Raw genomic sequence first — 16121 nt, 5'->3', positions numbered from 1 at the left:
TGCGGTTGTTCAGCATCAGGTGATAAAAGGGGATCTTAGACTACACCACTCTACTGCTTCACAGGTCTAGGGCATGCATGTACGGCTAGTGTGCCTCCGGGCTGGCCACCCTTTGCATATGCATTTTCTCTGCATTGTTCGGCCATCCACCTCTAGGCCGACCGCCCACTTTGTCCGGGCATCCTCATACTTCATTTATTTCTTGTTGGGTTGTGGGGAATTTTATATGGCATTGCCCTACCTCCCCTTGGGCACCTTTTTATGGGGGCAGGGGGATACCCACTTCCACACTATCTGGTCATTGTGTATTGGGTAGAAACAATCTCGCCCGAAACAGAGAGAGAGAGAGAGAGAGAGAGAGAGAGAGAGAGTACCCCACCCTTGTTACCCCACCTCCACCCAACACCCGTTGCTTGCACGCTCCTCTCCCTTCGTGTCCCTACAGGAGCTTGAGCGGGAGCACGGATGACCAGTATATATATGAGAGGGAGAGGTTGGTCGCCCACCACCTTTGCACAGCTTTAGAGAAAGAGAGAGAGAGAGAGAGAGAGAGAGAGAGAGAGAGAGAGAACCATGTGCCATTGCCCCTAAAAAGCTCTCTCATCTTCCCTCACCGCCACCTAGTACCCGCTACAAACACTTTCTCCTTTGCATTTTTAAACACATCCTCTACACATTCGCCTTTTCAACAACTTTTCTAAAATCGTCCACACATATTGCGCACAATTCATAAGGGAAAATGCAAAACAAAGAAGACTTCGAAACCGGGTAACCCTAAAAACAAGGGTCCCGCCTCATGCCAACCTACCAAGTGGGCACAATAGTGGAAGCATCGCCAAGAAAGTACCTCTACCTCAGGTACGGTCGTGCACGGCCACAAAAAAGCCGTCACTCCCTAATCTGCTCCTAGGAGATACTAGAGCCACCACCGGACAAGAATTTGAAACTCTTAAAACTCACGAACACGAGTAGCCACAAGATTTTGGATCTCCTATGACAGAACTCCTCCAAATTAACCTCCAACGGAGAACAGGTGACCGCACAGGCTTAGGGCAACAAACACCTACACACGTAGGACTTGTAGAAGGTGGCTACAAAGAGTTGGAGACAGATTGTTGTGAAAGAAAGAGAGATCGGTAGAAAATGCTATACAAAGAAAAATCAGCAGGAAAAACATCTGACTCACCCTTTCCGCTGCACCTTTGACATTACCACTCTTCCAAGTGCCAAGAAAACACTCCCATGAATCCAGAGAACCTCAAGGGCTAGAGGACCACTAGCGGGTCCCTGTAGGACAGTAAAAGTGCCTTGACAAGCAGCACACACTGGGGTACAGAGGGTAATTTCATATTCTCTAATCAATGTACACAAATTTTGCTGCAAATTTATTGCAACTCTTGCATCAAGATAGTATCTACTGCTTCTCTTATCTATCAAGGACTGCTTTTAGAGTGATTTTTGTACCATATGCAAACTAACCAGCGAACACCCCTACATGTATGCATTGCTACCTACCTCATTGAATAAATATAAAGGAAGAAGATGTGATAACCAGAATCCAGTTCATGATGGGCATAGTCAGTTTCCTGTTGAAACCTTGTCTCGAGATGAATACCAAATTTCCAGAGGCATAGATCATCACAAAGAAATTCATCCAGTCTTTGTGAGGATGTGCACACGCTTCTTTTGTGTGTGTGTGTGTGTATGTGTGTGTGTGAGTGAGAGAGAGAGAGAGAGAGAGCTCACAGAAACACAAGGTAGCCGAGCGAATGGAGAGCTGGGTCTAAGAGGGAGAGGGCTGCAAGCAGGCGTGAAGAAGCCTTGGTGGATATGGAATCATCGCACTGCTTAAGAACCGATGCAAGGTGAGCGAGGTCCTCGGGAGTGCCGGACAAGCCCTGCACCTGCGCTACTATGTTATCCAAGCTGTCCATCTTCTCCATAGCCGGCTCTCCTTCCCGTAATTAGTTCACGTACAACATTAAGGTTGGTGTGTGTTCTAACGCAAAGCAGAGTCGAAAGGACATGGAGTTGTTTCAACCATGAACTTGGTACATATTGCAATCCATGAAACCCGCAAATCTATTTATTTGGTAAATTTCGTAGCACATATTCCACGTTATACGCGATATAGAGAGACAGAGAACGAAAGAGAGTAGAAGAGCACGCGCAGACGCATATCTTAGAGCGGAGTGCTACATCGGCATGACGAAAGAGAAAAGGGGAGAGGAGAGAAGAATGACACAATCACTGGGTGCAATCTTCTCCCTTGCAAGAGTGACCATTTTCTTTTTGCACGTATTTATTTATATATTCTTCAATTCTCAAAATTGAATACACATTGACCGAGTGGATTTAAATGGCCTTAGTTCATACAGAGCATTTAAATAATAAAATATTCATAAAGATGATATCTTTTCGCATAACCTTTGGCTTTTTCCACCTGTCACCTGCACTAGATAATAAAGTATCAATTCCATTACATACCTCTCTATTAGAAAGCAACCGTCCTCAGTTGCAAATTATGAATCTGCAAACAATACTTGTCAAAAACAGTGATTAGCATTATGTGTCAAAAATAGCACGTAGTAAAATAAAAAATCTATGAAAAGAAAGAACATTGATTATGTATGTCGTCATCCACATACTATCTATTATAGTGTCCCATACCACTAGAATAAACAGTATATGTCATATCCTAATGAATCAGGATATCATTGGTCACACTCATCATTCAATAATCTATTTTCATCAAGCTCAAGTTCACTTTCATAAATATTGTCGCGACATCATATACCAATTTTCAATCCAAATCCAAATATCTATCAGCATATACCCATTTCAAATCCAAATTCACATCACTATCATTATATACCCGGGTTAACAAAATCATACCAGCTACAGTGGTGGCCAGCCACCACTGTAGCATGATTTTGTGATTGGTGTTGCCTAAACCGCTGAATCTACACCGATGAGATGTACTGTCTAAATCGACAAATCTGCACTAATGCTGCCTTAATTGGCGGATCTTCTTTTGGTGTGAATTAAAATAGTGAATCTATATTTTGTTGGTAAGTACTTACAAAGTGTTTTTGATTATGGAAAGTACCTCAGCTCGTATGAGTATGGATATAGCTTAATGTCAAATGCTCTCAATAACAATTCAATTTAGTTCAAAGTGCAAGCCACAATATGAGAGATGGTTGGGTTCATAGCTCAAAAGATAACATGAAAAAAGAAAAGCAGGGAGGTCTTGGATGTACTTATATGTATGATGTACTGCATTTGAAAATATATATACCAGTTTGTGTGTGGGGAGAGAGGTACAAGTAGGAGAAAGCTGTAATTATTAAACTTACACCAAAGTATAGTTAACAAATTCAAAATGTGTTAATTTTTATTTTATGATTAGCCATGAAATAAAGAATATTGTGCCTATCTAGAATTTGATTCGATATAAGTATTGCATTGCACATTTAGAACGTACAGTTTTGGCACCTTGACTTGACAATGGAAATGTTAAAAATAAATTAAAGTGGAGCACAATATGGACTAGTGTAAAGGGCACTGACTAGTGTTTAGTCAGGATATCACAAGCATCCATCATGTGAAGGCCATACTATAAACAATAGATTGGTCCAACAACAAAAAAAAACAACGCAAAATTAATTTGATCGTAGCTGCTCTTTCCTAGAAGTCTTCATTTACGACATGCATTTTCAGTTAGACATAAAATTAGGTAAGATAATCTAGGTTTTTTGTGCATCAAGAGAATGCCTAGCAAACCACATACTTAAGCTTCTCGTTTAAACTTGTAGTAGGTAGTATGGGAGTTTGCATCTTGTACAAATTACTGAAACTAAGCTAAACAATGCCTTAAAATTCAGAATGCAAACCACACGAGGTATAGCCCTATCATTCAAAATTAGGGTGAAGTAAATGTCTAATTAGCGTGAGTAAAAGAAGAAGGATCCATCAAGGACAGATTTTAGATTGCACATTAACGAGACACTCACAATATGTGTGTGTGTGTAGTTGTTTTATCATAATTACTAAGACATAATTGAACTTTACATTCAAAAGACAACTGGCTCCAGAATAAAAGAAATGATAAGTACAAAAACAACTCAGTATTAGAATTATCTTTGAATAATGTTTGTAAGAATGAAGCCTCATTCCAATATACAAATAACAGAAGTACTTCCCTTGCAGTAGGTGTATGTGTAATCCTGTATTGGACAACTACTAAAAGCCAAAAAAACTTTCCAAGATAAGATAGAGTTCTTACCTGCATCCATCCAAACAAGACAATAGATATGTTAGCTTTGGATGTGTTTTACAGGTATCAATGGACTATACCAATTGTTATCCATGTCCATCTCACAACTTTTTTAAAACTTTATAAGCTAAGTCTAAAGTATTTATGTGTTCCATTTTTTTAAAATTATTATCCCAAAGTTAATTTTTTGTATAAATATATTATTATTTTGATGAGAAGGCCATAACCCCTTCTAATCCAAGTGTCTTATCCCCCCATCAAACAATTATTTGAGTTTTTTTGCCAGATTAATGAGGCTCCATCATATGAAGCCTAAAAAATTCATTAATAGTTCAAACTTGTTTTTGTTTATTCAGAACAGATACAGTTTATGTTTATATGGAATCCAATCTCTTAGCAAACCAAGTGGTATCCAGCCAGTTCCAAATGTCAAAACCAAAAAAGGACTAGCTGCTTATACGGGTTTTTTTGAAAAAATAGAAAACTACACCCGCCCATGTGAATGTAAATAATGTAATGCATTATCTCATCCAAACAACCAATTAATACACAGGTTCAACATCAGTATGCAACCGAGGAAAACTCCCCTACAAACCTTAGCAAAAACATGCAACATTAGTGCGCAGTAGGTCAAAAATCCCTTTATAGTCACTTAGCCAACCCAAACGGTGGGCCTTACCCGGCTTTATGTGATAGTGATCCATATACCATGCTTTATGCGACAATACCAAGTCAATCCCAAAACAACAAACTATACCCACCTATGTGAATGCAACTAATGTATTGCATTATCTCATCCAAACAACCAAGTAATGAACAAGTATACAGTATCGGTATGCAACCGGGGCAAACTCCCCTACAAACCCTAGAAAAATATTCCAACATTAGTGCGCAGTATGTCAAAAACCCCTTTATATTCACTTAGCCAAGCTTTTATGTGACAGTGATCAATATACCATGCTTAAGCAATAGTACCAAGTCAATCCCAAAAGTCTTTTGATGAACAATAAGCACCATCAGTTTGTCAGGTCATTATCGACGGAGTACTGCCTTGCCAAGCCAAGTAGCAGCAACCCCAATTTTTTCCAAAAAACCAATGAACAGTTAAGGTAAAGCTACCAAGAATCAAAGTTTTACTGAGTTTAAGCGACAAAAACTAATATGCCATACCCCAAATTCTAAAGATCACTTATGATCAAAACCATAGAACTGTATTACGCAGAGCTTACTGAAAATCGAAACCCAATAGTGGGGTCAAAGCTTTGCCAACAAAAACCATCAACTTATGCCATGTACTTATCGACCAACAATCTTTAAACAAGTTCTATTACGCTGAGTCAAAACCACACAATGGGCCATACCATCAAACTGATAGAGCAACACCATAACAATTATATTTTCCTAAAAAATAAGTTTGCAGTGAAACTCATGATAACAAGCAAAGTAGCCAACCTGTGTTGTTTTTGTTGCAAGCTCCATATTTCGGTGCAGTAGAGAATAGATACACAGTCCTTTACAATTTATGCAAGCAAAAAAACTCATACAAAGCTAAGTGAGGGGCAGAGTTGCGCCCTCACCTCTTAAATAGAAGAAGGAGGAAGGTTGCCATCATTGTGTAGCGTGCAGAGAGTAATGAGTGGAGCGATCCCCTCCTGGGGATCCGAAACTGCGAGGCCGCCTGTGATGCAGTATGCCAAAGCAAAAAACCACCATAGAGCCTTCATGGCCAGGTTTAAAAGGACAGTATACCACTTTTTTAGGTTTTTAGTATCACTTACAATTTATAAGGGCCATATCCCATGGTGGATACCGTATATAGTGAAACTAGGAAGCGTGTTTAGTAGACTCCCCGATGTCAATTATGCTAGAGAATCTTATAGGCAAGTAATACAGTGTGTGTGTGTGTGTGTGTGTGCACGCGTGTGCGTATAGCATTCGAATTGACAAGTGAGTGTGTGGGTGGTGCCAAAAAGTCATCCACTTGCGAGGTTGTGGACAATCAAATACAAAGGTAGGGCCCACACTTTGGTTAAGGGTGGAAAGAGAGAGAGAAAATGAAATGAAATGTTATATTAACCGTCTTCAAAATGCTAAAATTATGTATGAGAGAAAACTAATACAATCCTTGTGTATCTATTCCAATGCTTGGGTACAAACAAAATAAAATAAAATGAAGTACAATGAAAGATTGAAACCAAAAGCCTAAAATCGTGATAAAAATCAGTATCATCATCATCAATGCCCGAGGATACTCGGCAATGGGCGTTGTGCGAGAAAGTACTGCATCGATCACTGAAGAGTTTTGTCGATGTCCGCTTTTGTAAATAGTCGCGGGGGGGGGGGGGGGGGGAGGGGGGGGCACTGTTGGAGGTGTCAGATGCAGCCAGAAAAGGGGGAAAGATTGAGAAATGAAATGAAATAAAATGTTACATTAAACGCCTTCAAAGGCCAAAATTACATTTGAGTCAAACGGATACAATCAGTGTGAATCTAATCCAATGTTTGGGTACTAAAATAAAATAAAGTAAAGTGAATGGCTAAAAAAAAACTAAAATTAAAACCCTAAAAGCGTCAAACCAAAACCGTTATCATCATCGTCGATGCGCATGGATCGAACGTTGTTTGAGAAAGGATTGGAGCGGTCTTTGCCGAGCTTCATCAATGTCCGCTATGGAAAGGAGTCAAATTGGGAGGGGTAAGAGAGAAATGAAATGAAATATCATCTTCCACAGGCCTATGGGACCAACTGATACAATCCTTATGGAGCTAATACAATGTTTGGGTACAAAATAAAATGAAATAAAATAAAAGTGAAAATGAACATGAATGCTTGAGGACAATTGGCATGTGGCTTGTGTATACGCCACGGTGGAGGTAAGAGATGCCAAAGAGAAGGGTGTACCAAGAGTGCAGAGGGTTTTTCTCGACTTTTCATTTCTCATGGAGGTGGTCGGCGTTGTCAGTATCTAGATTGTCGTAAGGTGCGCAAGGAACCACCAAGTTTTGTAAAGGCCATGGAGGTGGAAGAAGATGTGAGTTTGAAGGATGCACAAAAGGAGCAGAGGGTAGTACACCTTTTCGCAAAGCTCATGGTGGTGGCAAGAGATGCACGTTTGGAGGAGGGATATGTACTAAGAGTGTCCATGGAGGTACATCATTTTGTATCGCTCATGGAGGCAGTAAGCGGTGTTCTATCCCCAAGTGCACGAAGAGCGCAAGAGGGAGAACAGATTTTTGTGTAAGACATGGGAGTGGTAAGAGGTGCAAAATTGAAGACTGCAATAAAGGTGCACAAGGTAGCACAGACTATTGTAAGGCTCATGGAGGGGGGAAGCGATGTTTGTGGGGCCAAGAAGGTTCTGTGTATGATGGAAGCATGTTGGATGAGGGATCTTTACATGGACTTCAAACCTCATGCGACAAGTTTGCAAGAGGAAGGCGGGTCTTTGTTCTGCACACAACAATCTTCTAGAGCAATATCATAATGGCTTGTCATCTACAACAAGCTTACAAGGCTCAATTTCTGAGCAAGTGCACCATAAACAGCCACACTCTGAATTAAGTGCGCAAACCTCACAGCTGGATGAGGAGCAGCACTCCTTCTTTGTTGAGCATCAACTTGGGAGCATTGGAGAGGGTTCTTGGAGACCTTAGCAGCAAGTATAGAGCCCTGTGGTATTCAAAGCTCAATCTACATCAAGGAGATGTGTTGCTATTGATGCTTCTTGGCAAGATATTGCGGATGGCTTTGCTTTGGAAAATTCCCCTTCCAATGAGTATTTGACATGCCAGATACCAGGGGAAGACCCATATCTTTGTAATAGAGTTGCAAGTAGTACTCTTCCCATTCCTCTTGAGCTCATGCTTCAGACCTCTAAAGCTCATTTGCAAAGGGAATTTGCCGCACCATCCTCACAAATTCAAATGCAGATAGTGGGCCCTAATGCATTGCAGCAGTTTGGTGATTCAATTGATCATACTCCTCTTCATGAGGATCCTGAAGGCAGGGTCCATGGCCCCTTTGCGGCTACATGTAACTCTGAGAGAGAGTGAGATGACTCAGGTTGACCCCGAGGAAGATTTAAGAGAGTTAGAATAGGATGGGTGCATGGTGAGTAACTTCCCAAGACAAAAGGGATGGGCGTCTTCACTTTAGTGGGTTGGCAACGAATTGTGACGTGTTGAGGTGATAAGGGAAAGGAGTGTGCGAACTGTGGGGCTGTAGTTTGTGGTTGGATAACTCCGAGTGATTGGCATCCTTTGTAGGTGATTTCGATACCCTGTGGTGGGAAACCACATGCACTAACCATTAGAGGGCACCTCCACTGTCTGCAGCCATAAGAGTCACCAAAGTGCAGTTTAGGAGGTCATGGGAGTTGAGTGGAAGCTGTAAGCGCAACTACCAAACGCTGACAGTTGCTAACGATAGTTGCTAATGCCTCATATGGCTACTGAACGACAGTGTTAACGGCGAGTAATTGATCTATGAGCATTCCTGCAAAGACCTTCGACTATAGCCCACCTTCTACACATTATATCCCCTTGCCTTCTTGGTTTGCTGGACGCTCTCATACCCTTCATATGGCGCGTTGTTTTTTCAGCTTCCCGTAGCTCTTGCCTCATGAGCTTCCTCAACACTCCTTCTCCCTTAGTAGCACTCTCATAACTCTTTCCTCCTCAGAAGGCAAGTTGAAAAACTTCTATTGCTTGCGCTGATGATCTTAGTCGTTAGGGTCTGTGCAAATATATCTATTTAAATCGCTATATACAGATTTAAAAGTCGCTATGGAACCGTTCCTGCAAGGATGTGTAAAGATTTACAATTATTTCGTTCCCCATTAGAGTAGCTAGTTTTTAGTTCAAACTTTGTCACCAGGATGTTCGAGGTCTCCTTCTTTTTCAAACTCAGCCATCCTGTTGAAGATCTGATGGGTTACCCCTATTCCATTAAAATTCCCTTCCACCTCTTTCTTTATCCACCAGCCTCAAACTCTTCACGTCTACTTGTCTTACCTTTTTCGATCCCTCATCATGACTAAGCTACATCTACTAAGTCTACGTACTATCCTCTTCCCTATTCTTTAATTTTCATATCCTTTAATCCAAAATAAACATGCATACTATAGTGCATATGATTAGTTTAAATCATGGCATGGGCATCGTTATTATAAACAACGAACACTTTTTTTTTCATGTTCGATTATCATAATTACAAGAAGTTCTCCACATAAAGAGAAAAAGGAGAGTTTAATCAACTAAAAGACATTGGATATCTCATGCAAATATGTAATTTTTTATCAATTAAAAGTATTTTCAAATACAGAGAAAAAGAGAAAAATCACTTACTTTGATCGGCACATCCAAGATATGTAGCCATAAGAGCATAGCTAGGCTCTGATACCACTGCTACAAACGGAAGGTGTGGCGTCCTTGCAAAATACCAGAATATAACATATTGCATCCATGAAACACACAAATCTGCTTACCTGGCAAATCCTATAGCACATATTCCATGCCATACGTGACATAGAGTGACAGAGAGCGAGAGAGAGTAGAAGAGCACTTGCAAACGCACCTCCTAGAGCGGAGTGCTACACCGACACAGCAAGAGAGGAAAGAGGAGAGGAGAGAATAATGACAATCACTGGGTGCAATCTCCCCCCGTGCAAGAGTGAGCATTTCCCTCTTGCACGTATTTGTTTATAGATTCTTCAATGCTAAAAAATGAATACACATTGGCCGATCGAACTTAAACGGCCTTCGCTCATAAAGAGCATTTTAAATAATGAAATGTCCATAAAGACGATATCCTTTTGCATAACCCTTAGCCTTTTCCACCTGTCACTTGCACTAGATAATAAAATATCATTTGCATTACAGAGTGTGGGTCGAACCCATGACCTCCTTGTTGCCACACAAAAGCCCTATCATCACGCTAGTGTGCATCGTTGCCCATGTTTAACTGCCCCTAGTTCATTGGAGGATCGGACCATTGAGATTAAAACCCCCAAATTTGGGCCCTAGATCCCCTCTAGGACTGACGAGGGGAGTTATCCCTACCTTAATTTTTCTTTACAAATGGTAGAAAATCCCTCTTTTAACACCTATTGTGAATGTAAATGTAAATGTAATAATGTACCTTGTTGAAATTAAATCAAGTTTTCAAATAGCTTCGGCAATAGGTCATGTTTTAAAAAAATCTTTGATCTCCTTGTAAAGATAGGTATGATGCAGGTAAATGAGACTTTGTTGTTGCAACTCAATAGTGTTGTTATCTTCAAGAATCATGGACGTAAATCATGTGGAAGAGAAGGTGAGTGGCTTCATTTTAGGGCTCTTAGAAAGGACTGTTTACTAAAAGCTTTTTCATAGGTTTTAACAAAAACTTGTCTATAGGAGATTTTGGGGTCTCTTCTAAGCCCCATAGCAAGCATAGTGTTTAACAAAAATATGGCGGACTTGTTCATTGAGAGATAGAGCATACCAAATGGAAGATCCACTGAATAGTTACCTGAGGAAGTGAGAAAAAAAAACTAGTTTAGAGACTTCAAAGTTTAAACTTGGAGTAGTATTGTAGTATGCCAATTTTAACATCTTCACCAATAGACCAATAATATGTCCTCTCCCTCCTTCTCTCTCTCTCTCTCTCTCTCTCTCTCTCTCTCTCTCTCTCTCTCTCTCTCTCTCTCTCTCTCTCTCTCTCTCTCTCTCTGTGTGTGTGTGTGTGTGTGTGTGTGTGTGTGCGCGCGCGCGTGCGCGTGCGTGTTCACTACCAATAAAGGGCTGAAAATTGCAACCTTTCTTGAGATTTACGATGCACACACATGGCTAAAAAATTGTAGCTCTTCCCAATGATGGGCAAGCTACACAACATGCACTTCCTCACATAAAAGATAACCCTGCACAAGGAGGATATGCTCAATAGAAGCGCTTTAAGGAGAAATTCTTAAACTATGTGAAATATGTAAGTATATAGTGATTCATTATCTTGTGTATGACTACCATGTGTGAGATAGGAGTCAAAGTAAAGCTCTATATACACATCTAGAAAAAGTATATAATTCAAGTATAAGTCAAAGCCTAATCTAATGTGAGTAAAAAGTTGTGACTTACATCTCATACTAACATTGACTAATTGCAATAGCCACTATAATAGAGAGAGAAGCAAATTTTTAATTTATCCCATCTCAACTCTAGACTCACTACCATAGCAAATTTTTAATAAATTCATTATGATTAGGCCAAATAAAGCTAGAGTTGACCTGATGCATTCAAAGAGGTTTGAAGATTATTGGAGACACCGTGATGGAAAAAATCATAATTCAAAGGAGCATTGGTATTCAACATGCAGAATGCACTAGCTCTTGCATTTTTGGACGTCAATTTTCTATTGGACACATATATAGAAATTACCCTATGCATGTCTTGAGTTAATTCGTTGTGAAATGATGCCAAAGTTTAGTAGCTTGTTTGTGTCTTTCCATCTATAAGTTGTCAAGATGCCCCTTTGTTTTCTTTTCATTTGTTTCACAAACCTTTTGCTATCTACACATTTTAATGCATCGATTGATCTGATGTCATATTGATTTAAAATACGAAATATGCAAGGTATTATTAATATAGTGACCATAGTAAGGGTGACATCAATCACGTTGTTCAATAGATTGTCGTGCTTGTGTATTGCTTTTATTCAAAAATGTATGCCAAGTGTGGGGTCCTTACAAGGGTGTAACAAGTTGGGATGAGCTTCTTGTATGAGATGTGGTCTCTTCAAGTGTAAATGTAAGATATGCCCATCACGGATAAGGCCGAGAATCTTCATGCTCTTTGAATGTCAATAAAAAAATGAGTGTCTCTCTCCAGACACATCATTTATGCTTGACTCTTAAAGGCTTATGATGCCATGCGCAATGATAGGATCCTTTCCTCTCATATTATCATTTACTGGTAACACTCTTACTGCTTGAATCATAGAAGTCTATACAATGAATCTCATGTTGCCTTTTGGATTGTATTGAATGCAAAATATGCCCACAACATGGGCAGGTCCAAGAATCACTTGATTATTTTAGGGAGATATATAGTGAGGACCCTTTCCAAATGCAATTAATTATGCTTGTATATTTAAGGCATGTACAGATTAATGAGCTTGTTGTTTGTTGAGCATGTATACCAAATGTGGGAACCTCAAAAAATCACAACAAGTTTGGATATGTAATTGCATTTGGAGAAAGGCCTTCACTTATTAGCAGCTGTTAAAAGACAACCCAAAGATCTCTTGCCACACATCCATGTTGAGCATATCGTGGATTGAATGGGCTTCAAGTGATGACATCTTGGATAGGAAGCTCAATTAAACACTTTGTGCTTTTGTGAAGTTGTCGTATTTGGCATGTTGGGGTAAAGGTGGCATGTGCTTTGCCTCAAGGCTAGACATCCATTGTTCGGCTACCCATTGACTTCACTGATTACTGACCTTATTCTTTCAACATAAAAGAACAAGGGGTCTCATGCATTTAGCAGTATGTACTCCACCCACACACATTCTATCCCTTCACACCCATTGCACGATCCACTTTGCACATCTTTCACACTAGCGTACTCTTTAACCGGTATCAGAGAACATGGGGAGTAGTGATGGCAACAAGGACACAACATCACGGAGAGCAAAGCAAAAGTAGGAACAAGACTATTTGTAGGTCATTTTTACAATTCTCAAGCTCTGAAACACGGTTTTTTGCATATCTCCATCACACAGAGTTGGATGGATATGATCCTGAAGTTTAGATTGGGGTTTTGGCACATTTTAGACATGATGGTGATGTTTATTATATAAAATTATATTCCAAAAGACATCAGGTGCAACAACAACAAGTTTTGTTGTGCACTTTTGGGGCAAAAAACATTATTTTTGGCGTATCTCTCACACTCAAACTTGGATCTATATAATCTAAGATTCTAACCCTAGGTTCTCAACGTTTCAAACGTATTGGTGATATCAAAATTTTGACATTTTGAATGCTGAATTTTTTGCAGCAGCCTGTAGTAATTTTTATGCATAAACGCTTTTACAATTGGAGTCCTACACTCCAGAGCATTATGTAGTTTCCATCTCTGGATATGTATGTCAAATTGTGGAGAGATGGTTTACCTTGCCTTTGTGTATGCAAGTGTTATTTTGTGATGTGGCTTTTGAATTGATACACATCCAGACGTGGTTTTGTGCGCACTAAGACTGTGTGGGACTTCAAAGAGGTTGCAACACTTGGTTTAGTGCTTCTCGATTATGTGTGTATATGTGGATACAAATTGAGCTATTTAAAGTTTACAAGTGATACAAATTCACAGGTATACATGTTATGGATAGGTAAAGTTGTACGAAGAGCTACTCATGCAGGAGTGAGCTTCGTTGCCATAGTTTTAGTAGTCTATGTATGTCTATATGTGGATTTGCATATGAGACAGTTTGTCTAAGACAGGTTTATGCATTTTGCTTTGATCCACAGGTTTTCTCTTACTTTCTTCGTAGGTTTTGGAGACCCTTGTGGTTAGGTTTTTTCGGGTGTTTGACCAGTTATAGATGAGAGACTTAGTCTCTATTTATGCGCATAGCTTAGTTGGATTCACAAGTTTGGTGTAGCTTATAGGAAGTCACAAGTTATAAGTTCTACAGGTTACATGTATTCACAAGTTACCAATTCTACAGGTTTCTTTGGTAGAGATCTATTGAGCTACAAGATTCATATACATCGATCATAATTATGATTGTGTAGTGGTCAAAAAGATCTTCCACTTTGGCATCTTTGATGCGGTTTATGGTTGAGATTGTACTCAATCTACAAGGGAGACTATGTCGGATTTCTCCCAAGATTTCTCACCGTACACCTTATGATGCATATGCAAATTTTGGTTTCTTGGAATCCATTTAGCTTATATGTGTGACGTTTTGGAGTCTCAAAAGATGACTTGTGAGAGATGGAGATATCATTTATGATGACACTCACATTGTTGGCATTGTGATCACACATGGGACATTAGACATTGTTGTTTCAGATGTATGAGGCAAAAACGGAGATGTATGTGTGATGCATGTGAGGTTTTGACATGGACCATAGAGGTGGATTCATATGTCAATGACGATGATGTCACGTCTACCTATAGCGTTCCTCGTGCTTATATGTTTGGCACCTGTGACATTTCTTCCTATCGGTTTCTAGATGAGGCTGCAATCTTCCGCATCACACCATGTTGTGAGTGGTTTATCACTTTCTTTAGTCGGAGTCTTGGTCGTGTGCACTTGGTTGATGGTTTGGTGTTTGACATTACAAGAGAAATGTATGATTGTCATTACCCACGACACATTTTTTGTGCTATGTCATGTGCTTTATGTTCCTTAGATTGTGTAGAGTTTGATCTCGGTGAGACAGCTAGCAGATTGTGGCTATCATCTACTACTTTGAGAGCAGTCTTTCTAGATGTGTTTCATATTGCTTGTGATTGTGAGAGGAGCTAGATATGGCTTCTTTGCTCCATTGGACGCATCTGAGGTTCAAAATGGTTTGGTCTTAATTGCATCATTGACATGTGGTATGGGAGAGATAAGACATGTGCCATTTGCAAGCTCCACTATGCTAAGGAGATAGAGCATTTAGCTCTGCAAGATCTGCCGGTAGACTCTGTAGAGACAAAGGTAGAGCGAAAGTGCTGTAGTGAGATACAACAGGTCTTGTCAAAGTCTATGTGGATAGAGGTAGAGTGGGGATGCTCCCTAGAGAGACATATAGAGATGGATGACATGGAGTACTTTGATATGCTCATGCTAGAGGCTGATGAGTTTATGCCAGGACACATAGTTATGCATATGGATGAGAGGGATGTGTCCATCCTTGTATCAACACAATGACACATCCATATGTTATGAGTAGTCTTGATGATGCAGTGTATGCAGATAGTGTTGAGGAGGCTAGTACATCCAAGTTTCCGTAGATTTTGCCACTGTTTGGGTGTCTCATGTACAACCTACTAGTGTCAAGGCCTAACCTAGCACTTGTAGTGGGAGCATTTGCAACAAGGATTGTCAATGGTATGATGATTGACACTAGCATGATGCATTGTGCATAGTTATGCATATGGATGAGAGAGATGTGTCCATCCTTGTATCAACACAATGACACATCCATATGTTATGAGTAGTCTTGATGATGCAGTGTATGCAGATAGTGTTGAGGAGGCTAGTACATCCAAGTTTCCGTAGATTTTGCCACTGTTTGGGTGTCTCATGTACAACCTACTAGTGTCAAGGCCTAACCTAGCACTTGTAGTGGGAGCATTTGCAACAAGGATTGTCAATGGTATGATGATTGACACTAGCATGATGCATTGTGGAGCGATGTAGACCATATAGAGATGTCTGCGGGATTTGCACACTTGCATATCACCAGAGCCGATAAGTCTACATGTAGATTGAGTAAGCGAGCCAATGGATGTAGGCTGAGAGAGTTTCTTGCCTACATTACTGGTTAACTAGTAGAACACACTTGTCGGAACATTCACATTCAAGTGGGAGTATGTTGGGGTAAATGTAGCATGTGCTTTACCTCGAGGCCAGGCGTCTGATGTCTAGCCACCCACCACTGACCACACTGACCTTATTATTTCTACATAAAATAATAAGGGGTCTCATTGGTTTAGTAGTGAGTACTCCATTGTGCATGCCTTGCTCACCCTCTAGCACATGGACAGCTTCTTGTCTTTACTCGTAAACAAGTGGTGTAAAATCCTAAAATAACCTTCCTAACCTCAACCTCTTTGGTAGGTCTTTTGTGCATTTTCTTTTTGTCGA

General features: G+C 40.1%; 1 protein-coding gene and 1 pseudogene across 1 annotated transcript in view; one reads left to right on the top strand and one right to left on the bottom strand.

The window, feature by feature from the left end:
- Positions 1-2051, bottom strand: part of COP13 (Proteasome component (PCI) domain protein) — a 62438-nt gene extending 60387 nt beyond the window's left edge. Inside the window, exon 1 of the mRNA XM_086502310.1 lies at positions 1747-2051. Coding sequence (XP_086358436.1) covers positions 1747-1943 — 197 coding nt within the window. The 5' untranslated portion in view covers positions 1944-2051. The remainder of the gene's footprint in view (positions 1-1746) is intronic.
- A 4898-nt stretch (positions 2052-6949) lies between these two features.
- On the top strand, positions 6950-8332 carry LOC147423703 (uncharacterized; annotated as a pseudogene).
- Positions 8333-16121: the final 7789 nt, after the last annotated feature.

This window comes from Adiantum capillus-veneris, chromosome 26 (genome assembly GCF_014529385.1).
Source record: "Adiantum capillus-veneris isolate H3 chromosome 26, ASM1452938v2, whole genome shotgun sequence".
Lineage (NCBI taxonomy): Eukaryota > Viridiplantae > Streptophyta > Polypodiopsida > Polypodiales > Pteridaceae > Adiantum > Adiantum capillus-veneris.
Note: the sequence above shows the minus strand (reverse complement) of the source record. Positions and strands in the feature narration are given on the sequence as shown.